The 24,843-nt window shown below is 32.5% G+C and overlaps 3 protein-coding genes across 8 annotated transcripts; 1 reads left to right on the top strand and 2 right to left on the bottom strand.

Annotated features, from left to right (window-relative positions):
• Positions 1-133: 133 nt before the first annotated feature.
• On the top strand, positions 134-5,670 carry LOC149736868 (solute carrier family 35 member F6-like). Its single transcript, XM_089877411.1, has 8 exons — positions 134-294; positions 536-605; positions 795-973; positions 1,519-1,739; positions 2,179-2,289; positions 3,156-3,384; positions 4,113-4,194; positions 4,724-5,670. The coding sequence occupies exons 1-8, from the start codon at positions 221-223 to the stop codon at positions 4,910-4,912; spliced, it is 1,155 nt and encodes a 384-aa protein (XP_089733537.1). The 5' UTR covers positions 134-220; the 3' UTR covers positions 4,913-5,670.
• Positions 5,671-9,218: 3,548 nt separating this feature from the next.
• Positions 9,219-16,038, bottom strand: LOC149736867 (pre-mRNA-splicing factor CWC22 homolog). The gene is made up of 14 exons (XM_089876557.1): positions 15,739-16,038; positions 15,325-15,453; positions 14,903-15,071; positions 14,492-14,614; positions 14,045-14,182; positions 13,370-13,574; positions 13,151-13,225; positions 12,784-12,932; positions 12,345-12,422; positions 11,955-12,065; positions 11,426-11,595; positions 11,064-11,165; positions 10,656-10,807; positions 9,219-10,385 (listed from the first exon to the last, which is right to left on the bottom strand). Exons 1-14 carry the CDS (start codon positions 15,891-15,893, stop codon positions 9,394-9,396), a joined length of 2,748 nt encoding a protein of 915 aa, XP_089732683.1. The 5' UTR covers positions 15,894-16,038; the 3' UTR covers positions 9,219-9,393.
• Positions 16,039-16,568: 530 nt separating this feature from the next.
• LOC149736866 (septin-2B-like) lies at positions 16,569-24,706 on the bottom strand. 6 transcript variants are annotated; one of them, XM_089876588.1, is made up of 11 exons: positions 24,576-24,706; positions 23,797-23,804; positions 22,676-22,759; positions 21,672-21,777; positions 19,807-20,017; positions 19,028-19,162; positions 18,435-18,654; positions 18,001-18,146; positions 17,698-17,790; positions 17,497-17,554; positions 16,569-17,242 (listed from the first exon to the last, which is right to left on the bottom strand). In XM_089876588.1, the coding sequence occupies exons 1-11, from the start codon at positions 24,646-24,648 to the stop codon at positions 17,141-17,143; spliced, it is 1,236 nt and encodes a 411-aa protein (XP_089732714.1). In that variant the 5' UTR covers positions 24,649-24,706; the 3' UTR covers positions 16,569-17,140. The 6 variants fall into 6 exon arrangements, with proteins under 6 accessions (XP_089732714.1, XP_089732716.1, XP_089732717.1 ...); XM_089876590.1 differs by lacking the exon at positions 24,576-24,706 and adding an exon at positions 23,980-24,093; XM_089876591.1 differs by lacking the exon at positions 22,676-22,759 and having other exon boundaries at positions 24,576-24,705.
• Between the last annotated feature and the right edge of the window lie 137 nt (positions 24,707-24,843).

The following is a 24,843-nucleotide window of genomic DNA, read 5'->3' as shown; positions in this document are numbered from 1 at the left end:
ATACAGTTAGTATAGCAACGTAATCGTTTAGTTAGATTAGAACCTTATAAAGGATTTGGTTACAGGATAAGTTTGCGAATAATAAGTCGGTGTCGGCAGTTACGTATTTTGTGACCATAGACTTTAATATCCTGTTTTTATATTTTCACTTTTTTTAAATTCACGTTATTTTAGATTGTTTTTAGATTTTTAGAAAGATTTTATTTGTTTTTAGCGCAAGATGTGGACCCCATACCAACTGTTTATCGCTGTCGGTATGGTGATTACAGGTTCAATAAACACTCTAGCTACCAAGTAAGTGACTATAACCTATCTATACTATACATATGTAAATATATAAAGCCACATTTATGACTGAAAACTCAAGATCAAATGTTAATATTGCTTAATAAAACCAAAATATAGTATATTTATTACAGGAATGATGTTTTCTTAGGTATATATATTTATATATACAGAGGATTTTTTTTACTGTGAGCTTATCAATTTTAGCTAGACGATTGAAATATTTGCGCTAAATTGTTCATTTTTACAGATGGGCAGACAAACAAAGTGCTCCTGGACCAAATGGTGTAGTCCATGCATTTGATCACCCATTTCTACAGGTAATTTGTAAGAAATAGTGTTGAAAAGTTTTACTAGAAATATGCAGGCAGTGCATGCCGTCATACCTCTCTGTGGTTTTTAAAACACAGTTAAACTAAACACAATTAAAAACTGTAATTTTTTTTTCGTGTCAAAGTTTTAAAAAATATTTAGATTTTGTAAAACTAATCTCATACCTTCTTTTTAAGGCAGTTGGAATGTTTATTGGAGAGTTCTCATGTCTTGTTGTGTTCCAAATTTGGATCCGTTATCAAAAATGGACGATAAAGAAAGACCCAACGAAAGAAGTCAACTTTGGGAACCAAAAATTTTCCCCCTTTTTATTTCTGGGTCCAGCAGTGTGTGACATGACTGCTACTTCATTAATGTAAGTGGATAAGGTATTTATTTGTATAGTAGTAGTAGTGGTGTAACAGCTGGAGTAATAGGCCAACTCTAGCCTAATTTCCAGGATCCAAGGTGTGCCGTAGTACCTCACTCTATTAGAATAGAAATATAAAACCTGATAGTGTTTGGATTGGTTAAATTTGGAATGACACTTTTTGTATCTTTTAAAATATCACAGTGTTTTCACTAATTCAACACACATCTTATAGAGCCTAAAAAACTTATGTCACCCATGTGATGACACACAGAACTCACTAAACTAAATACATAAACTTGATAGGCACACATAATTTGACATAAACATTTTATATGTGCCTATAAAGCACTAGTTACATGCTCCATGATTTTCCATACCAAATGGTGAAAAATATGACAGAAAGAAAATATATACAAATATAAAAAAGGAAAAAAGTTTTCATGTAAAAAGTATTTATTGATTTAGTTTTAACAATTTTAAAACTAAAAACTTCTGCTTTTGTAAACCTTATTTCCACACATTAAAAATAATGGTTACAATTTCTCCAGGTACATTGGATTGAACTACACATACGCCTCCAGTTTTCAAATGCTTAGAGGAGCCATCATAGTATTCACTGCATTACTATCAGTGGCATTTTTACGACAGTTTATCACCAAAAAGAAATGGCTTGGAATATTTCTAGTTTTAGTTGGGTTGGTTTTGGTTGGTTTGTCCGATATTTTGTTCAACAGTAACAGCCAATATGGACCTAATGAAGTCATAACTGGTAAGTTAGAAGCCTGATTTTAAATGATGTATAAATTTAAAATTTTGTTCAAATAAACCCTGCTTATTTTATCAGCTGTTTTTAGTTTCAATACATTAAATATATGTTTCATTATTTTAATTTTTTTTGTATTTTCTAACTCATTTTAAATTTTACAATTTCTAAACAAGTTTCTCTGCACCAACTGAAGTCCTCTTTTGGATTCTTTATTTTTCCGTTTTTAGTCATTGGATATTTTTAAAACCACCCATTCTGTGCTATAATATTGCTATCCCATATGTGTTCAATATTGCCATATTCATATATGACATCCCGGACAAAAGTTTCATCCATTTTAAAATCAATCAATATTTAATACATTTCAGATATATATTTATGGTTATGGTTTTCCAAATATGTATCATCTGTTTTTAAAATCAATCAAATATTTTATCCACAGGTGACCTGATCATTTTAATCGCTCAAATAATCAGTGCCACTCAAGTTGTGTTGGAGGAAAAGTTTGTGAATGGAAAAGATATTCTACCATTGCAGGCAGTTGGGTGGGAAGGTAAATATCAAGTTTATTCAGGGAAATCAGGGGACTGTTTTGTTGTCATTTTTTATTTTTGAATAAAAGTTTGTTTTTTTAAAGAAGGGTTAAGGTATTTAAGTTAGTAGAATTTAAACAAAAAAGTGTATAAATAATTTTTGACTATAGGTCTACTGTTTTAAGTTTGTTACACTTTGTTTATTTGGTATTATAATAAATGAAACAAACCAAACACACAGATATTTATTTTTATAACCGCTGGTATTAAAATATTGACAGCAAAGTGTTTTTCTGCTATCTTATCGACAATATTTAATGCTACCATAGCTTTTCACTTGTTAAGTGTACAGTAGTAAAGTTAATGCTCTATTATTATATTGGTTTCTGTACAATAGGTGTCACATACATAGAGTGTTGTAACTATTTATTGTTATGTTTGCCTGAGTAAAGCTTTTAAATTTATATAGTTGGCACAAAAATGGCTGACACAGTATTTTTTGCATGATTGTTAGCACGCACATGTCGGGTATATATGAAATATGAAAATTAAAAATGATAAACAGATTTTATACAGCCCAAGTTATTAATATCAACTTTTTCTCAGTCTTATGTGTTTTCTAAATTCTGTGATTTTTATTTTACAAACGTAATAAACAAACTCTGCTGTTATAACACAACCATTAAACAGAACGCTGGTTTCACTTATGTACCTGCATATTAAATAAACTTTACTTAATTGGCTAAAATATAAATATTTAACCTACTTTTTACATTCATTTAAAAGTTCATACTGAAAATTTAAGTGTTTTTAAAATAAAATTGTGTGTATACATTTTTATTATGAATTCAAATAATTGTAAAATATATATATTGTTTTTTTTTAGGTTTCTTTGGCATGACCATCCTTGGCACCCTTCTAATTCCGATGTATTTCATACCCGCCTCTTCATTCAGTAATAACCCACGCGGGGTGTTGGAAGACGCATTGGATGGCTTGTATCAAATAGGACAGAACTCTACCCTTGCCTTAGCACAGATTGGAAGCGTATGCAGCATTGCTTTCTTCAATTTCTTTGGTATTAGTGTCACTAAACAGCTCAATGCAACTACCAGGTAAAAAAAATTCAATTTGCATTTTTTTCCTGTTATACCTTACATGGGTGAGGTCCTACAACGTGTCAGGCCATGGGATCTGAGATTTAGGCCACAGTTTTTGCTTCAACCCATTTGTAAACACTGTGTTGCATCGATGTCCGTAACTTGACCATGACTACATACGCCTATCAGTATCAACTATATCCTTTGGTTACAATACAGGTGTCTAACCACTGATTTATGCCATTTCTTTGCCTTTAGACTAAGTACTAAAATTTATTATTTATGTTTATTACATTCTACCAACATTTATACTATGCAAAGTATTACTGCAATGTCAGTAGCGCATTTTATATTTTACTCTAACCATTATTTGAATTTTTGCATAGCCTGTATTTTGTCCCATGGTAATTTGTAAATACAAATTATTTTTTGTAAATACAAATTATTTTTTGTGAATACAAATTATTTTTTGTAAATACAAATTATTTTTTGTAAATACAAATTATTTTTTGTAAATACAAATTATTTTTTGTAAATACAAATTATTTTTTGTAAATACAAATTATTTTTTGTAAATACAAATTATTTTTTGTAAATACAAATTATTTTTTGTAAATACAAATTATTTTTTGTAAATACAAATTATTATTTGTAAATACAAATCAGCGCTAGAACATGTTACACTTAGCAATCTATTTCCTGATATGCTATTTTCATTTATATATATATACTACCTGTTACAGAATGGTATTAGACAGCATACGAACTATTGTGATATGGGCTGTAAGTCTTGCTGTGAAGTGGAGTACCTTCCAATATTTACAAGTAAGTTTTGGTGACCTAATGGTAACTGTTAATGCAAACTCACAGTATGCATAAAGTGTGTGTAAACATTTCATAATAAAGCATAACATTTTTAAATACATAAAAAACACGATTAATGTTACTAAAAAGCGTTGACATGAATTAGACATAAAATATCTCTTGTTTTCATGCATAGAATGCTAGCAGCAAGTGGCATTTATTAATAATAATAATACGACTTATCTAACTTTAAAGTTGAGGTTCTATCTCCTACAATGTTAGCCAATCATACCCAAGCCAAAGCCATACATTTTATCATTTAATACGGAGATTCAATACTGTTTTGCAGTTTTTTATAATACATTTATTTACTTTCACTTTTAGCATTACACTAATGTGTATTGCTAATGCTAAATATTAACACTTGCATTTTCCGATTCATAATGTAAACTGTATATAACTGTGCATTGAGATTCAATTATGTTTTGTACATTTTTTATATAGACAAAATGTTCAAGCTTTTTCCAAAATCCAAAACTTTCTGTTGCAGGCGATTGGTTTTGTTGTTTTGATTGGTGGCACAGTCATCTACAATAACTTGGCGCCGATCCCATGTCTTGACCCACCCCCTCAAGTTCAACCAATAAATGAATCAAAACCAGAATATTCTGACGAGGCGGCGAGTGAAAAGACCCCGCTTTTATACGACACTCAGAGCATCACAAATCAAACAGCTTAAAATGGAATGCTGCAAAAGTTCCGTGCGTTGTAATGTAGAGTTTATATATTGCATCATAATAACTTGTATATGGTTGCTAAGCTGCAGAGATGCCTTAATTCTGGTGTGATTTTTTTTTTGATTCTTTTCAAAAGACTTGTTTATTGAGTGTGCTACAACCATGTTTGTAAGCAAGTTAAAACTTGATTGCACAAGTCACGTTTTTACTTGCAGTGTATGTGCTGCAATTACTCTTAATCAGGAAATACCATTTCCTGCTTCTTTTAAATAGCAAAATCGAACTCTAATTTTAAAAACTTTTTAAATAGGTTCTGCTATGCTTCCTACCAGGTGTAATACATATTCCCAAAATCAATTTTCTGTCCTAAAAAAGTAACAAACATTTTATTGAAATTAAAGTTTTTTGGTATGCCATTCGTCACCAAAAGAGAAACACCTGTTCTTTATGTTTCTCACACATATTTTTGGTTCTATGCTGAAATTTTAAAGCCCTAAATTATTTTCTAAACTTGTTTTTTCATGAATTTTAAATTTTCCATTGGCCTAAAGTATAAATTAATTCATTTTTATCAGTTTAAAAAGTAGTTTCATAAGCATTGTGCTCAACTTTATTATTTCATGCAAATATTTTTAACAACTTTTTACTGAATCTGCTTTTTTTGATTGAAATTTCATTGTATGTGATTTTAATGTATCGTATTTTTTGTTGAATGTGACCTTGAACCTAATATAGACAAAATATCAACCCACAACACAAATATTATGGATATATCAAGTTTTGTTCTTTCATCTGCATTTCCCATATAAACCTTCAAAAAAATTGACAATAAAAAATTTCATTTACAAATTACCGATTTTAATATTTTAAAATCTTAACCACACTTTATGTTATTAGTTTAATGTTGTACTGTACTTTTCTGCTAGTGTTAAAACCTTTATGTGCAATGAGACACAGCAATTAACTTGTTTAACAATTTTATTGCATATGCAAACCTCTCATTTCAACATGCACAATCTGCCTTGTGGAAGTGTATGTCACCTCGTGTAAAGTCCGTTTTAAATGTAAGACTGGATTATTGTTAAATGGCCCATGAGTTAGAATTCAAACTTACTTCAAAAAAAAATAAATTTGTTGTTTAAACAATTCTGCATCTTACTTCTGCCTACTGTGCCCTTAGATTTAGCATTTCTAGTTATTAATTTGACCTAATTTCTACAATTGTCAGATTCTTGCGTACTTATTAATACAAGTACAATAAATGTAGAATTTTCGCACTATATTCAAAAATCATTTTCGCTCATATTCATTATATAGCAAGTTAAAACAGACTCTTATTTTTAAAGTTAAAAATATTAACAATTTGAAATTTTAGTTTCAAGGTGGAAGTGGGTGCTATATATATAAGAAAAACTTTTATTAGATTGTTAAATATATTTCTATACAGTATATATTCATTGATTTACAATACACACAGTCATCACAAAAATGATTATGTTGTATTTTAAATGGCAGGATGCAAACTTTTAAGGAGCTGGCAAAATTCAGAAAAAAATTCTTCTGAAAAATCATAGGCACCCATATCATGCGTTGAGGTAGCATCTCACTTTTTCAAAACTGGCAAAAAATGTTTTTTTTTCGAGTTTTGGTATGTTGGGGTAAAATCTCAATTTTTAAACTTGGCAAAAAATGGATTTTTTCGAGTTTTGGTACAAACACATGATACCGGTATCATGCGTTGGGGTAGAATCTCAATTTTTCAAAATTAGCAAAAAAATTTTTTTTTCGAGTTTTGGTACAAACACATGATACCCGTATCATGCGTTGGGGTAAAATCTCACTTTTATAAAATTGGTAAAAAAATTTTTTTTTCGAGTTTTGGTACAAACACATGATATCATGCGTTGGGGTAGAATCTCAATTTTTCAAAATTAGCAAAAAAATTTTTTTTTCGAGTTTTGGTACAAGCACATGATATCCATATCATGCGTTGGGGTAAAATCTCACTTTTTTAAAATTTGCAAAAAAAATGGATTTTTTAGAGTTTTGGTGCAAACACATGATACCAGTATCATGCGTTGGGTTAGAATCTCACTTTTTTATTTTAGCAAAAAAATGATTTTTTTCGAGTTTTGATACAGACACATGATACCTGTATCATGCGTTGGGGTAGAATCTCACTTTTTAAAAATTGTAAAAAAATTTTTTTTTTCGAGTTTTGATACAGACACATGATACCTGTATGATGCGTTGGGGTTAAATCTTATTTTTTCAAAATTGGCAAAAAATGTTTTTTTTTGAGTTTTGGTACAGAGGCATGATACCGGTATCATGCGTTGGGGTAGAAGCTCAGTTTTTTTTTATTTTAGCAAAAAATGAATTTTTTCGAGTTTTGATACAGACACATGATACTCGCATCATGGGTTGGGGTAGAATCTCAATTTTTCAAAAATGACTAAAAATTCCAATTTTTCAAGTTTTAAAACAAACACATGATACCCGTATCATGCGTTGGGGTTAAATCTTATTTTTTAAAATTGGCAGAAAAATTGATTTTTCGAGTTTTGGTACAAACACATGATCCCGTTTCATGCATTGGGGTAAAATCTCACTTTTTTTAATTTGGTAAAAAAATGATATTTTTCAAGTTTTGGTACAGACACATAATACCCCGGTATCATGCGTTGAGGTAAAATCTCAGTTTTTCAAAAATAGCAAAAAATGTTTTTTTTTGAGTTTTGGTACAAACACATAATACCCGTATCATGCGTTGGAGTAGAATCTCAGTTTTTCAAAAATGACAAAAAATGGATTTTTTCGAGTTTTGGTACAGACGCATGATACCGGTATCATGCGTTGGGGTAAAATCTCAATTTTTCAAAAATGACAAAAAATTGGAATTTTTCGAGTTTAAAACAAACAAATGATACCCGTATCATGCGTTGGGGTTAAATCTTATTTTTCAAAATTGGCAGAAAAATTGATTTTTCGAGTTTTGGTACAAACACATGATCTCGTTTCATGCATTGGGGTAAAATCTCACTTTTTTTAAATTGGTAAAAAATGATATTTTTCGAGTTTTGGTACAGACACATGATACCGGTATCATACGTTGAGGTAAAATCTCAGTTTTTCAAAAATAGCAAAAAATGTTTTTATTTAGTTTTGGTACAAACACATAATACTCGTATCATGCGTTGCAGTAGAATCTCAGTTTTTCAAAAATGACAAAATAATGGATTTTTTCGAGTTTTGGTACCGGTATCATGCGTTGGGGTAAAATCTCACTTTTTCAAAATTGGTAAAAAAATGATTTTTTTCGAGTTTTGGTACAAACACATGATACCCGTATCATGCGTTGGGGTAGAATCTCACTTTTTTTAAATTTGGCAAAAAATGTTTTTTTTCGAGTTTTGGTACTAACACATGATACCCGTATCATGCGTTGGAGTAGAATCTCAGTTTTTTAAAATTGGCAAAAAATGGAATTTTTCGAGTTTTGAAACAGACACATCATACCCGTATCATGCGTTGGGGTTAAATCTTATTTTTTCAAAGTTGGCAAAAAATGATTTTTTATCGAGTTTTAGTGCTGACACATGATACCGGTATCATGCGTTGGAGTAGAATCTCACTTTTACAAAATTGGCAAAAAATGTTGTTTTTTTCGAGTTATGGTACAAACACATGATGCCGGTATCATGCGTTAGGGTAGAATCTCAATTTTTTGACTTTTGCAAAAAAATGATTTTTTTCGAGTTTTGTTATACTTTATAAATGTTATGAATTCGTTTTGTGTTTGCTGGGTTTAGAGTTTGTCCAAATTCTCCAACACGTATATTTACGCATATTTTACCAATTACTCAATCCTCATACATCATAAATCTTCATAGGTTATAATACATATATAAATGCATTCCACCTACTGCTCCACTGTCACCAATGACACTGAAACCCGCTTTGTTGGTTGTTCTAATCTAGATTGTCTTTGATCAAACTTAGTTGACAGTTGTAGTAAAAGAAGTTATTATTAATTAGTTTAATACATGCCTACTCATTAAAGCTTTGCTGTTGTACCGGACACTAAACTGCATTTTCCTGCCTACTTTTTATTATTAACTTTGTTTGGCTTCTTTTTTAAAAATTTTTTTTTTGCCATCTTCTTTTTATCGCTGTTTTTGACAGGAAGTTGAGAGGAAAATTTACGGAAATTTTCTATTTTTTTTAAAAAAGAGCAGTACTTGCCCTGCTGAAAAAATTAGACTTTACAGAGTGAGAGGAATTAATAGAAACTAATACAACAAATAATTGTACAAAACAGAAGCATAGTGATTTTATTTCAAAGTTTTCTGTTTTCGTGCAAATTCATACAAAATATTTACATTTATGAATTCACAAATGGGTCAACATAATTTTTAAACACTTGTTTTAATTTAAATCGAACAAGTTATTTATCATTACTAACACATTTTCTTTTTCCAACCTAGTAAACTCTAGAGCGATGTTTTCTAGTGTAAGTGTCTCTTTCACTTGAACTACTAGAAGAACTATCAGATCTCTGAACCTTTTTCTTATTTTTTACTCTCTTATTTTGATTTCTTTTTTCTTTTGCTCTTGATCGATTCTCTTTTGCATTTTCTTCACTGCTATCACTACTTGAGTTACCCATGTTTGATTTTAATCCATGTTTTTCAGGTGAACGTTCCCTTCGTTTATGAGATGAATGTTTTTGTGACTTCTGATATTTTTCCTCGGATCTTCCTCTTCTGTTCTCCCTTCCTTCATACCTTGATTGCTGCTCCTCCATCTCATTTTCTTCCCTCCCAACACGTCTTGTTCTTTGTTCTTCTTTCTCTTTATCCACACTCCCATTTCTCCTAGACTGCCGTTCTTTCTTTTCATTATTCTCCCTTCCTCGCCGCCTTGAAGTCCGCTCTTCCATATCTTTCTCTTCACTCCCAACACGTCTTGATCTTCGCTCTTCTTTCTCTTTTTCCACACTCTTCTCTCTTCTTGACCGCCGCCCTTCCTTCTCACTTTCTTGCCTCCCTTCACGTTTTGACCTCCGATCTTCCATTTGTCTCTCTTCACTCCCTCTATGATGCCTTGTGCGCTCGGATCTTATTTTATTCGAAATATCATCCTCGAGCCTCCTGTACTCCTCATCTTCCCTTGGAGATCTTTCTCTCCTCCGATCCTGCTCTCTGTCATCATCCGAGCTCTTCTCATCCCTTTCTTCCACAGATCGATCTTTGGATGTTGGACCATTCAACATCGTTACTGTTGATTTCATACGAGGAGGTTGATCCAAGTCCTCCGATGAAGTGTTTTCCTCCTTATCCTCAGAAGAGCTCTGTGAGAAACTTTCACTTTTCTTTCTTTTTCTTTTAGATTTTTTGGAAGACTTCTTTTTTGAAGTTTTTTTGGACTTTCGTTTCATTTTCTTTGATTTCTTTTTCTTTTTTGCATCAGAATCTACAAAAAGTATTAAAACATAATAATTACATTCTACAGAGATTGTCATTTGTGAATAACAGGTTTTTTTTTAATTTATACTTTGTCTAAGTTGCCATCCACACATTAAAAATAAAAAAATCTCCCTAAAGTTACATACGTGGTAACTGGTAGGCGCACACACATATAAAACGGAGCACCCATATTACAACAACTGCCCCGCCACAGTAAAAATAAATAATTTACATTAATCCATCATAAGTCCCACCCTCCCCCCCCACCATGACCAACCTGATGATGAAGTTGAATCAGATGACTCATCATCTGATGAGGAAGATGAAGAAGAAGAAGAGGAGCCCGCAGCAAGAGCCGCTAATTGCTCCGCTTGCAATTTTTGTGATAAAATATACGTTGAGTTCTTCAAATGTTCGCGAAGTTCATCACTGGGGTAAAAACTCAGTTAAGATATAAAGTAGTAAAAATATCTTTACTACTACTTTTTAAATATGTAGTTTTTTAAGTTGAGTTTTTAAATGTTGACCAAGTTGATCACTGTGGAAAGTCATTTTTATGTTTAATATTAAACTTCCAGAAATTTTATATTTCATAAATAATGATTCTTATATTCTATTATTAAGATTCAATTAAACAAAATACCACATATTGTTCCATATCCTTGTATAGTAACACAGCACTTACGTGACACCACCCAGTCCAATAGACGTAAAAAAGTTGATCGAAAATCTGGAGTTCTTTGGATTGTCTCTTGGGAATAAACCTTCGTAAAATGGGGCAAGAGTGCTGGACAAAAAGTTACAATGTTAGGATAAACAATTTCAGTCAAAGACACGTGTCATAACTATTTCGTTGTCTGCCACACAAGGGTTCCGAATGTTTCACAACATCGGGTTTAACTGTACTTTAGATTGGGTTTAACTGTAAAATAAAATCACAATCTCTGTTTTAACAATGTCACAGGAAATTTTACTCAAAAACTATAAAATAAATTAGATTAACTAAAGATTTTACTGAAATCCATGAAATAAATCAGTTTAACATACGGGTCTTTCAGTCTTTCATTAAGCTTAGTAATCCCCATGTACTCGGCAATCTCCTGGAACAAAATCTTGATGAAAATTCTTGAAGATGATGTTGTTGTGTCCTCCGTGATTACGATGTGAGAGAGGACACTCCATGGAAGAGAGTCGGAATGAAGAAGATGAGCAAAGAACTGGAAGAAGATTTATTTTATGAAAAAATACCAAAATTTCTTATAAATATTTTAAACTAATTTTTTTTATAAAAAAAAACAAAAATAAAAATTTTAATTAAAACGTAAGATGTATACGATACAGTAACAATTTATTATACGATACACTAAAAATTCAAATGTCATTTGATTAAAATTTTATAATTATTTGTTTTTAATTAAAAGTAAGTGATCACTAATGCTCAAAGTACTTCTTTATTACTAAATAACACTACTGAAAATTTGTACATGCAAAATTAAAACTTTAAAAAAATTCCTTAGAAGTTTCTACACTAAATTTTTTATATAGGTATTGAAAAAAATAGTTTTAAAGTTGAAACCTTTGCAACATTTCTCAGTTTGTTAGTTTCCAAGCGATGTATTGTGTCGTATTGCTCTTTAAATAAAGTTTCAAATTGTTCCATAAATTCTTTCTTCAGCAAACAAAAACGCTGCAAGGAAAATTTCATTCATTAAACTATTTAGCAGTGATCAAGGTGGTAAAATAAAAGGTTAGTGTATGCTAAAACATTAACTTTATTTTTTTAAACTCCTTTTTTTATTCATTTTTTTTTAATTTACTATTTCCCCCTTTTTTTGCTTTTTTCTTACTCTTACAGACTTTTTCAGTCGGCAATATTTCACCATTTGCAAGTAAACATAATTTGCTTTAAATATGTTAAAAAGTTTAAAAATAACTAATTCGGTTTTTGTTTTAGTTAACTACTCACCCCACCCAACAATCCAAAAAACTTTTCATAAGTTCGTTGTTGTGAAGCACAGTCGATAATCATGGCACATATTTCACCCTGTAGTTATAATATAAGGTGTTATGTATATATTACTGAGTATGCATTTTCTAATGGAGTTTAGAGAGTTGTATGGCTTGTGTGCATTATGCTAAGTTGAAACATGGATCGGCCAAAGAATCTAAGAAAGTGCCAGATTTTGGAGGTCGAAATTGATAGAATAAATTAAATGAGATTTAATTTAAAAAAGTTTTTTTTTCATTTTTGTATAAAAAAATGTTTCAGATTTATTTTGGAGACAAATATAATGTCATATAAGGTTTAGGTCAAATGATCATTTAATTTACAAAAGAAGTTTTTTACTCAGTTTGGTAAGAATATTGATAAATGTGAATATTTATGACAAAAAATAAAAACTCACATAATCTTTTTCAGAAAATTCCATTTTTAAAATCTTATGCGCACATTCTTCATACGACAAACTTGATTGGATGGCAAGATAAATTGTACGACGTAACGCGACAAGATTAGTTTCAGTTCGATCTTCAATCTCAACAGTTTTGTCTTCTTCTGTTAAAAAAAATGGTGGAAATTTAAGAAAAAATATAAAACTGTCATGATTCTCTTATTTCTATAACATGAAAAAGTCGTTTGAAAGTTTTAAATAAATGACTGGTACAAGGTTGGACATAGTTGTTGAGCATCCTTTGTTGTTAAAACCGACCAAAAAGTACAAAAAAATATAAAACAAATTTTGCTAAATATTTAAAAATAACTAACTATAATACCTTCTTCCTCATCATCAGATGACTCTGAAGATGATCCGCTGCTTCCTGATCCTTCGCTGCTCTGGTCAAGGATGTCTAAGATAAAAGAGTTATGTTTTAGGATTTTGTAGGTGTAAAAGTGATTGAATAAAACGGATGGAAAATAAAACAAAAACAGTAAACTCATATTCTTTATTTAGTTTTTGTTTATTATAATTCATAATTCAATATAATATTTACCTTTTTTGATTTGTTTGTAATTTTCTTCACTTTCCTGAAATTCCGGGTCTACTCGAAAGACATTTAGTTCCATTTCCAACCCTTTAACATTATCATCATCTATGGTTAGCATGTGGGTGAATTGGTCACTTTCATCAACCAAATCTAACTCTTCAACCATAGAAGGATGTTCTTTAAATCCATCTTTTCGTATTGCAAACATCACCTGAAAAAGAAAAAAAAGAACATTGACATTTTATATTCTATTCTAAGTGGGCAAGGTACTACAGCATGACATGTCATTGGACTTGAGATTTAGCCCAGAGTTGGCCCAGTAACTTTACATTTCTGTTTAATGTGGTTAAGGTCTTATGGTGACCATCAGGAGACATTGGATGTAGACCAAATTTATTTTATTACCCTTGCTTTCCAAAAAAATGCAAGGTGGTTTCAAACTAGAGGATACATGCTTGAATCCACTACCAAGGTTGACATGGCTGTTCGTGACTAAGCAGTACGCAGTTAGCCAGTTACTACTCCAACCATTGTAATTATTGAGTTTTTTCAAATTGACAGTCACCACAAAACTAGGAAGTAAAAAAAAACCCTTCTGGTATGTTATTGTGCACAAACACATTTCAAATTTACCCCCTCACAATAAAAGCGTGAAACCAAACCACACATAACACATGTCACCTCTATCATATATTGCACTCTTTTTTCCAACTGTTGTTCGTGTAAAATAACTCGTAGTCGTTCAAACACAGCAGCTAAACCTCTTGGGGAAAGTTCACCAAGTTTTTGACCACATTCTTTTAAAAATCCGACAGCCACCTGTAATACTACTCATTAAACTTAGAACTATTTTGGAACTAAACTCTTACACTTTATAGGGGTTTTCGGCATGAAATTTTACTTTTATATTGTAGAAAGGCCACTGGGTTTGTTTAAAACTGTGCCAGCTTGTACCATTTTACAAATTTCAGTCAAATTCACCGGCAATTGAGAACATTTATATGCTGCATAGTATGCAAGCCTATCCTGAGAATTTTAAAAGGGTTGTGGTAATGCTAGGATTTTCCGAATGTAAAAACATACTATGTCAAATCCTAACTACTAATTTTTGATGCATTTGTTTCTTACTTCCACAGAATCATCAGTTGGTGTTTCCAACATTAAGGTTAGAATCTGCAATCCAAGAATTTCGTGTGCTACTTGCTGGTTGATTAGGTGGGCAATGAATTGAACTGAATGAAGACAAGTATCCTGGAAGAAAAGTTTAACAAATAAATAAAACTGCTTTGTTAAATGTTATTATTTTGTTATTACATGCGAAAAGATAAGCAAACTGGTTGTACACTACAGGTATATTTAATAGAGTGGTGGCTTTTTTTTCAATTTAGGGCATTTGATAACATTTGCTTGATTTATGTTTTAGGCCATTATTAGGTATATTTTACTTTTTATTACAATAAAACTTGTGTAGCAGGCGATTAAAACCAAAATTCAACTAATAGTTTGAGAAATCTAATCTGATAATCTAAGTTGTCTTACTTTTTGGTTTCTTCTGAATGATTTTCGGAACTGTGAAACAACTCGACGTAAAACTAGTTCCCCATTTTGTGGGAACCTTGAGTTGATGATGGCAGTAAGGGCAGCATATACTTGGGTGAAAGTAGGTGAAGCATTCTGGGCAAGAAGAATGGATCTTGCAAGGATTCCCCTGAAACAAAAGTTAAAACAAATTTTATAGGAATAATTTATAAATTTTTATGGTTGCTTATCAGTATAAAAAATACAAAACCAGTGATATTTTTCATTTCCAAAAAATAAAATTAATTTAAACTAAAATTTAATCTGTCATCAAAAATTCTACTAGTAAAAAATGATGGGATTTTTTTACAAATTTACATTTATATGTTTGTATGAAAGAGTAAAATAAAAACACAGGCACAGATCACACCATATATGCATACCTTCCTCTGACAATATTCTCCTGAAATAGTTCTTGTACAATATCCTTGATATTAGATTTGTTGACCTTATTCGCCAAACCATTTATACTTTTCTTTAAAGCTTCCCAACTCAATCTCTGATATTCAACACTGAAAAAAAAACAACAGTTTTTAAAAGTTTATGCAATAAATTGTGAAAGCAATCTAGAAGATTTATTCTCTGAGCAAGTAATGGTTTTTATTCCGGGCTGCGTGGTTTGTTTTATGAGTTGTTATACAACTATACGTTTCAGAAGAGAAATATACCTGTAAGGTTGCCAACATTTTGTAAGGGCTCGCTGTATGAATATTTAAGTAAATTGTATGAGACAAAGTATAATGTACAGACGTTTTTACAATACAGATAAAGTTATAGGCAATTTAAGATATATCTACCTTTGTTTGTCAGTTATTTGTTGCTGTAGCATACGCAGCTTAGCAGGTGGAATATACGCTCCTCCTGTTTTTGTTTCAATTTGGTCGTTTGCTTTCTTTTTCTTTGTAGGCGGCTCATCGTTTGTTCTTTGACGTTCTGTATCGCTTCTTGCCATAATTGTGTTTAAATACACGATTCAAAAAACTTTTAGACTACTTTTCGTACGTATTCCAGTTTAATTGTACAAAACCTACGCAGTTTTCTCTACATACAAAATGTTTCGATCAACATACATAAATACATACAAACGCGACAAAACGGCGGGCGATTTGCCCATGTGACACATTGAGCACATATGGCACGCTAGCCAATAGCGCCCGGCAATTATTTTTATTAAAAAAATTGCGATCCATTCCGTTTAAAATGACGAGATAGATAGGTAAACCAGAGTCCTGACTCCTGTTTATATACGAACTCTGGTAAAACTAACTGATAATATAAAATAAGACATCCTGGGAGAAACCCTCTTTACCATAGATATCTTCAATGAAATAAAAACTACCATTTTCGTCTACTGACGATCAAAAAGATGTACAAAGTACACTAGCTTGAATAGAATACTCTTATTATTAACAGAAGCATTAACTTAACCCGATTTTGGTGCTCGTGAAGAATCCTTCACCTTCGTTTTCTGACCTTTAAATGTAACAACTAACCGAACTACTAACCCCCACCCAGGACGATAACACTTTCCACCAGCCTAATATGAAACGTACCGGAAGATTCATCATTAGTGCCTGGATTTTGTCTAACATTGCATTAGTGAGCACAAAACTATATAAAAACTGCGAATGTTATACAGCATTTATTAATATATATAATGGTAGTGATACAATGCGCTTCTGGCACACTCGCAAACATGCAATAGTAATTAACAGCAGAGTAATAATGCCATATCTGTTAGTGAAAGTTAATCAGTGAGACATATTGTGCTTCTGACCATGCATTTCACCCAAATCTTACATACAATGTTTACAAATGGAAATATAAAATGAGTTATTTTAGTGGCTTAACTTGTATATACATTGAAGGGGAAAAGGTTTAAAACCAGATTATTTTAGTAGCAGTGTAGGATATGAATAAGTTGCCGCAGATGTAACTGTATAATAGGTTTTTACAAACTGAACCAAAACTGAATAGAATATACGCATGCCAAAAAATCATGAATTTTAGTTTGAAGGCAACATTTTTTTGCTAAAAGTTTGTAAAATATGATTAATTCTAAACACTGCAAATGGCAAGGGTATGGAAACTGTACAGCACAAAAGTCAATGCAGTGTGTGGAATATAATAGATCACCATGCCTTAGTCCTTATTAGAACTATAAATGCAGCAACATTGTACAGTTTATTGCACTTGTAGTTATATTTGATGAGAAACAACTTTGGATCCTGTGGGACTTGATTTACTTTGAGCTTTAATCTGCGCTTGCATTTGTTGAACCATCTCTTGCATGCGTTGAAGCTGAAATAACACGGAATATATTATATTAAAAATTATTTCAACCAACAATTTGTTAATAAACCAACTTAAACCTAAACCCCATACCCCTGGAGTTCTTAGCAATATGTCCTCATCCATACAAAATGAGCAACAGAATCATACTGTACAGTACATCCAATGTAGCATGTTTCAGGGATGGTCATGCTTTCACATTTAATGCACATCCACCTTAAATAGGCCATGTAATATAAAATATATTAAACCAGTTGATTTACCTCAGCTTCTTTCTCTTGTAGAGCTCTGTTGTTGCTTCCACTATCCACCGAAACATTGCTGGATATATTTGTTAATGTTAATATATTTGTTAATGTTTCACACACTTTGTGCCCACAAGTTATTACATATGCACTTTTGTGGCTGATTATATTTAAGTTTTTTTTAAATGTATGATCGACAATTTAGTAACATTAACTTACGCAGGTTCTCCATCCTTTGACTGCAACCTACGAGCTCTGAAGTTTTCATAATGCAGATCATGAGTTACTTCTTGTAGATCTTGCATGTGTGTTCTAGTAAAGAGTACTTGTCATGTTATATATAAACAAAAGTTTTCTAAATATCCATTGAAAATTTTATTTATACTAACCTTTCAACAACCTATACAATCATCTACATAAAGTTTAATAGTGATGCACAAACAAATGCCTAAAGAGTTTTTTCTTAGAAAACACATATATCATGCCTGGTAGCAATATTTTATATAAATAAATACAACTTACATCAACATGGTCCTTAGTTTAAGAAAGTCACAATGATCAGGATTCTCCACTTCCACCACCCCCCATGGATACAAACGACCTCGAACCTTCTTCCCTTTTACTTCAATCATCTGTGTTGAACCAACCACGGCAAATGGGATGCTCTCCTAAATGGGAGTCAGATATTAAATAAAAATGGTCAGGAAATGGCAACCTGATAAAATTTAATAAAAATGGAAACAAAAGTGTTCTTTTATAACAGATGACACATACTGTTTTAGCATCCCTAGTTTTAAGCTAAAGCAGCTCTTACCTTGCTGTTAGGTGTCTGTATAAATAAGCCGTGCCAAAATATATTTCAATCGCCACATAATCAATGCAGTTTGATCACTTAAACTACAACTGCATTTCAACAAGCAATTCTTATCAAAAACCATCATTCATATGAAGATTACCTTTAAGCATCGAGTTTGTTCCTTAAATTCCTCATCCTCATCTTCATCCGCATCAGGAAGTTGATAAATCTGGATCTCATGAGCAGCAATCTCCTCCAGGATTCTTCTCTTTAATCTCTTAACCTCCGGCATCGTGAGAGAGTCAGCTTTTGATAGCACGGGAACGATATTCACTTTGTTGTGAAGAGCCTTCATGAACTCAATGTCAAGAGGCTTTAGACTGAAACAGTGGGAGTAAATATTAAGGTGAAAGGGTAAGCAATGTAGTTTTTTTTAAGTAAAAAACAACATGCTATATAATTTAGTAAATCCGTGTAGTTCCATTTTCAGTCAAAGATATAGTTCTTCAGTAAAATTATGGGTTCTAAACGAACAGTGTGTCTAAAAGTTTTTTATTTTGGTTTAGAATTGCTGTAATGAGAGCCAACTGTTGGTTACAGATTATGGTAATATGCATATACATTTCTGCAGTAAAAAATCAGACCATGCTAACTGCATTTTAACGAAAAGTGGTCATTTAACCAAACCTTACAGCAGTTTATGGACCTGTAATATGTAATGGTCAGTTTAAACTTAAGCCATATACAACTTACCCGTGACCTTGTGATGATATAAAGTAAAAGCAACTGTGAACTCTGTTATCCACGATATGACGTCTGTTTAAACCACTCTCATCGTGCAAATATCTCTCAAATTGATCATCAATGTATTGGATGATTGGTTTGTAACTGTGGGTCATATTTTATTAAAGTTATTTGCTAGTTGTCACATTATTAAGTTTTAATAAAATAGACTTATCATCATTTTTTTTGCTCATTTTAAGATATCTTTATGAGATATTAAATTGTTTATGCATTTATACTGGGTAGCATTGGAGTTGGGTGCACTGATTTTTCAAGAGTATATACGCTAATATGCATACCTTGCATAAGCATAACCATGTAAGGCACCTATGGGTTTATGCAAAGATTAGACAAAGAGACATGTTTAGGTTTTTTAGAACCTATGGTAGCTGGTAAGTGCCAAGTGGCATTATATAAAACATTAATTAAAAACAGATGGAACTGGGTTACCAAAATACTATAAACCAATGCACCATAGTCCATAACACTATAGAAGTTTATCTTAAATTAAATAAAGTAACTGTGGTAGCTATTTGCACATTACAATCTCATATATCTTAACCAGTTTAGTGAGACATATTTATTATGCATGGCAGGACAACTGAGTTACGGGACTTCTCATTTGGGGTTGCAAACAGTATATATATCACTGCTTTAAAGCTATAATAACAATAAAACTATTGTTTTGTCTTTTTATTCTGTTTTTTTGTTTCAAAATTTTTTTCCGATGACTTAATAATACAGCTTACCAGTCAGAGCAATTGATTGCATCTCCATATCCTGGAGTATCAACCACAGTTAACCTCAGCTTCACCCCTCTCTCTTCAATCTCCACTGTACTTGCATCTATCTTGACAGTCTGTGTGATTTTATCAGCAGCAGGGGGTATGCAACGCTCAGGATATAAATCCGTAAGGAACAAGCTGTTGACCAATGTTGATTTGCCCAAACCAGATTCACCTGAAACAAAGGGTATTTAGACCAAAATTTGGGAAGACATTGCGAAAATAAGCATTTACTGAATTGAAAAATCGTAAAATTTACTAGTTTGCTTTTAAATTTTGTAAACTGTTCAACACTTTTATGGAAAAGTTGGCTAAAACTTTGCTTTAGCATTCAGTTTTAACACATTGATGCATATAAGCCAGGTGTTATTCTAATTAGGGATGTGCTGAAGTTGAAAAAGCTCGGGTTCGCCGAGCGCCGAGCTTCAACGAAAAGCTCGGCACGAGCCCGAGCACCTATGACGTCATCAAGGAGAAAGGCGTACGAGAATGCGTTCCTATTCAGCCGAAAAGCGCCGCTAATCAAAATAATACAGAACACGTGGTTTGCGGTTAAAGACGCGTCTCGCTTTTCATTTGCAAAATGTAAAATTCATACAAAAAATATTTAATTAAAAAATTATTTATAACTGTTACAGCCAGTGGCACAACTAGCAAGTATCTACGCATGTTCATCTTGGATAATGTAACGATTATTTACGTCAGAATAAACCTTTACGATCGTTACATCACAAACGAGATTGTTGGAAAACAATCGTGTTTTATTCGCTTCCATACGATCTGTAGTTTGTGTATAATTTTTGTTTCTGATGATTAGTTTAATGCAGGTAAATCGCGATTATGTGAATTTTAATTGGTGCAAATATAAGAGCGAGGAGCGACGCTATCAGTAAATTGGAACCTACATAAATTGTAATATGATATTACAAAGTATCGTTCCGGCCGAGCTTGGACAGAAGCCAAAAAACATCGTTTGATGGCGCCGCACGAGAACCAGAGTTTCATTACGTCATTTTTCACGAGAATAAATTCACAACGATTGCTTCGTTTGTTACGTGTGGAATGTATGCTACCGCATGCGTCTTCCTTTATTTCATACGCCGGCGCAGAGTGTAAAAATGTGACGCTGATACACGATGTTTTGATCTCGTGGTTGGTTTGGCTGCCCGACTTGGGCAGTGGGCACATTCCTCCTGATTGTTATATTATAAAACGTCATAATTATTAGTTACGTTGCGATAGGACACGTGACGTAACAATTGAATGAAAAATTGTTCCAATTCCAAGCGAAGGAATGTTATATTGAATGCAACGCGTGTGTGTGCGTCTTAGCACTTTCTGGCTGCGTGCGTGTCTGCGGTAAAGGTGGCTTAGGGGTTGCAAAACCCTGTGGTTGCAAAACCGTGGTTGCAGCAATTTATATTATTTCATTATAAAAAAGTTTAAGAGTTTTTGGCTTTTTATTTAAAATGTGATACGAAAACATTGGGCGCTCGTGTAATTCGACACCTGCTGTAATTCGATACGGGCAAATTCGCTGACGTTGCGATTCGTTACTTGGGAGAGAGCAAATTCACAACGAACGAAAAATAATTAAAGAGAAAGCTACGCTGACCAGTCTCGTTATCTCTTAGTAGCTTCACTTTTTTCATTTTTAATATTTTTCGCTCTCGCGTGCAACATTATAGCATAGGGCTCGGCGCTCGGCCCAGTTTTCAGCCGAGCGCCGAGCGTCAAAGAAGGAGACGCTCGGGCACGAGCTTTTGAGTTCGGGCTCGGCTCGGCACATCCCTAATTCTAATATCACATATAAGGTTAGGTTAACATACCAGCAACCATAAGAGTGAATTCAAACCCTTTCTTCACTGATTTACGATGGACTTGGTTTGGAAGATTAGCAAACCCAACATATCCTGGAGTCTCTGGGTTGGTGAACTAAATATATTGCAACTGTGGCATTAGCGGGTGTTTTATTAACTGTTATTGTGTTTTCTAAACTTTCTTCAAAATGTAAGTCTGCATGATGTGCAGCAGTGGTAAAGGAGTTAAAACTACACACTCTAGTGTGAGGTGCTAAGTGTTAAAGCTTCTACACTGACAGTATAAGTATTGTACAGTACAGCATGCAGGTATAATTTGCCACTGTATGCATTGGTACGACAAAAGTACAATTTTAGAACATGAACCTAGAGACACAGTTGTATGAAGAGCATAGTGTGCAAGTGTGATGTTAATATAGTGCCAAGAAACATTAGCGGTGTGTAAGCTACAAATAATAAGACATAAAAGTAAGACACACCATTGCAACAAGACACTGTGCCATGCAAGCTAAAATAATAATGTGATAATATACAGTGATACTGTTAAACAATTTTAACCAAATTCTACAGAAAAAAATACCCCATGCATTCTACGACATGCTTACAAATACTTCAAGTGACAAGTTGGTTTTCAAAGCTTCAAATGGACATATCATGATCACAACACTGAGGTTAACTTACTGAACATACAACTGAACTGACAATGAGTTGAATTAAACCTTGACATCATGCAATTATGGTCATCTGTGTTAAGCTTTACTTGGGGAGTCTGGTGTTTTTGATCAAGGCTATGCAAAACAAACTCCTTCTATAATGAGCAGACACTAACCTAATTTTAAAACATTTCTTTACGCGGAGTGCAAAACCAGAGGGGGTAAAAAAGTTTATATAATATAGTTATTTTATGCTTTTTCACAAAAAAAGGGGTCCAGACCCCCTGAATATGCCCCTTGGTGTGGGTGATTGTTACAAGGTTATTACGCATTCGTTAACTTGACACTTACGACAAGTACCTTAAACTTAACTTGCTCTTCCCTCTCTTTAGATGCCGGGCTTGTGTAACCCTCATATTTCTTTCGTATTTCAGAAGGATTGTACTGCTTTTATCAAACAAATGTCTCGTTATTGTGGCCAATGGTACAGCAAGTTAATTAGGCATTGGGCCACAGACTGTGCGATTGATATTGGTAATTTAACTACATTTGAACATTCCCTATGAATATTACACAGAATACAAGCAGTATCCGTCCGGTATTGAACTTCCAAAAATTTAAATCATCCATAATTAGCCACAGAAGAAAAAAAATCAATCCAACAATTACCCTTAATATGAGAATTAGAAACGTTTATGACACAGATGTATCTAAATGGGATTACTTATTTGAAAATTTATGTCATGGGTAGAAGGGTTTGTTAATAAAGCGAATATGGGGTCAACATGAACGGCAGAGAAATGGAAATATTTTAAGGTTAATGACGTATTTACTGACCAGAGAAGTAAGTTCTGACTTGAAGTGAGACTTTTGTAATATTAGCATCCAGCAGTTTATAAATAATAATGTTAAAACACACTCAAAGTAAATTAAATACATAAGTTGTGAGAATTAACATAAAGTGTAAAATAACGTTGTCTTAAAAATTAATTATAACTGCACTTTACATTTTTAATTGTTCAAATCATTTGTGTCTAGTGAAATTAGGCAAAACTAAAATAACTTAAAATCAAACACTACCAAACAAAACCACACCGGGTGTATATGCACTCTTGATTATCTTTAACCAATTTAAACATGCAACTGTAAGCTAGGCAGCAGCATGTTAATATTGCTGGAATCAAAACTAATTCAAATTCAAAAATTGCCAGGAATGCCAGCATTGCAATGCTATATGCTTTCAATTGATTAACACCAATATGTTAAAGCCAACAGACAAGTTTCAGCAATTACTCAAATAAATATTTAAACAAATTGCTTAATATAAATTGCAATTCTAAAAATAGGAGGAATTTAAGCTTCATTCCACTAACAAATAGCCAAAGGTTGGAAAATTTTCTGGAGGTCAGTCTTGAATAAATTGACAATGGTTTTCACAAGGAATCATGTTAAATTACAAGCAACAAAAAATTAAAACTCACCTTTGGATCTGTTGGTAACATTGGTGTACATGAAAAATAAATAGGCGCATTTAAAATACGTTAAAAGCAAAACAAAATCATAAGTTATCTGTGATTTTACACAACACTTAAATATATATTAAATGGCGGTTATAAAGGTATTAACTGTTTAAAATATTGTCAGTCGTATTTGGTAGAACTTACCTGCCATTCCTTCTTACTAAGAATCAAAATAAACGCGTAAATTGATCCAAAAAATACAAATAAGTCTAAATATTGTTAAAAAAAAACAAAGTTTGAGGGGCGGGACTTTTTTTATGCGTGACAATAGCCACCATAGAAATCATAAACCTCTGTGTTTATTTTCCGGCTAGTTTTAACAAAAATAACAATTTAAAATGGTGTAACAGTTCTAAAATATATTATTTTTTAATCTATTTGTAAAATCAGTAAACATTTATTTTAAGGCCCCGCGTATCATTACCAGTTACGGCCATGAAAAACACTTGACTGCCGCCTCACTATAGCACCCAGTAGAGTTTGCCTTCTGGGGAAGCTAACCTAACACACATAAATGCCCTGATGTAAGGCGATAGTGGAGTTTACGCGCTTTGCCAACTATCAAACCATCGCTCGGCTGTTATCTACCTACGTAGCGCATTAAACCGGATAAGCCAGTATGATACACAGCATGATCATAAATAGATAAACGCCTGATGTAGGCTCTACAGTTTTTTAATATATTATTCAACAAACATGCGTTAAAGTAATTCATAAGTTAAATAACAATATATACCTACCAGGACTAAAGTGTGACACTATGCGAGCGTTCTTTCTGATAGAACGGTGTCTTTCCAGCTGATGTTTTTCCATTTTCAGCCAAAGCAATATCCTTTATATAAGACTATATACCCTGCTGTGTGCTGAAGCTAAACTATACACAAATACGTAACTGTGTTGTTTATATACGCATCATTGATTAAAAGAAATACGAAAGAAATTTGATACACCTAGGCCGACACATTAGTTCTCTACATCTAACATTTTAATCACACCTTTTACAAATAG

This window comes from Ciona robusta, chromosome 4 (genome assembly GCF_009617815.1).
Source record: "Ciona robusta chromosome 4, ASM961781v2".
In the NCBI taxonomy this organism is placed as follows: Eukaryota; Metazoa; Chordata; class Ascidiacea; order Phlebobranchia; family Cionidae; genus Ciona; species Ciona robusta.
Note: the sequence above shows the minus strand (reverse complement) of the source record. Positions and strands in the feature narration are given on the sequence as shown.

What these genes read in the sequence shown, in the direction of transcription:
- LOC149736868 (XM_089877411.1), top strand. Translation starts at nt 221, where the DNA reads ATGTGGACCCCATACCAACTGTTTATCGCTGTCGGTATGGTGATTACA. An exon ending in ATAAACACTCTAGCTACCAA is followed by an intron (nt 295 to 535) that starts GTAAGTGACTAT and finishes TCATTTTTACAG; the next exon opens with ATGGGCAGACAAACAAAGTG. An exon ending in GCAGGCAGTTGGGTGGGAAG is followed by an intron (nt 2,290 to 3,155) that starts GTAAATATCAAG and finishes GTTTTTTTTTAG; the next exon opens with GTTTCTTTGGCATGACCATC.
- LOC149736867 (XM_089876557.1), bottom strand. Translation starts at nt 15,893, where the DNA reads ATGGCAAGAAGCGATACAGAACGTCAAAGAACAAACGATGAGCCGCCT. An exon ending in CATTCAGAAGAAACCAAAAA is followed by an intron (nt 14,615 to 14,902) that starts GTAAGACAACTT and finishes CTTTTCTTCCAG; the next exon opens with GATACTTGTCTTCATTCAGT. An exon ending in AATTTTCTGAAAAAGATTAT is followed by an intron (nt 12,423 to 12,783) that starts GTGAGTTTTTAT and finishes TTATAACTACAG; the next exon opens with GGTGAAATATGTGCCATGAT.
- LOC149736866 (XM_089876588.1), bottom strand. Translation starts at nt 24,648, where the DNA reads ATGGAAAAACATCAGCTGGAAAGACACCGTTCTATCAGAAAGAACGCT. An exon ending in AACAAACTCGATGCTTAAAG is followed by an intron (nt 18,147 to 18,434) that starts GTAATCTTCATA and finishes ACTCCCATTTAG; the next exon opens with GAGAGCATCCCATTTGCCGT. An exon ending in AAACTAAGGACCATGTTGAT is followed by an intron (nt 17,791 to 18,000) that starts GTAAGTTGTATT and finishes ACTCTTTACTAG; the next exon opens with AACACACATGCAAGATCTAC.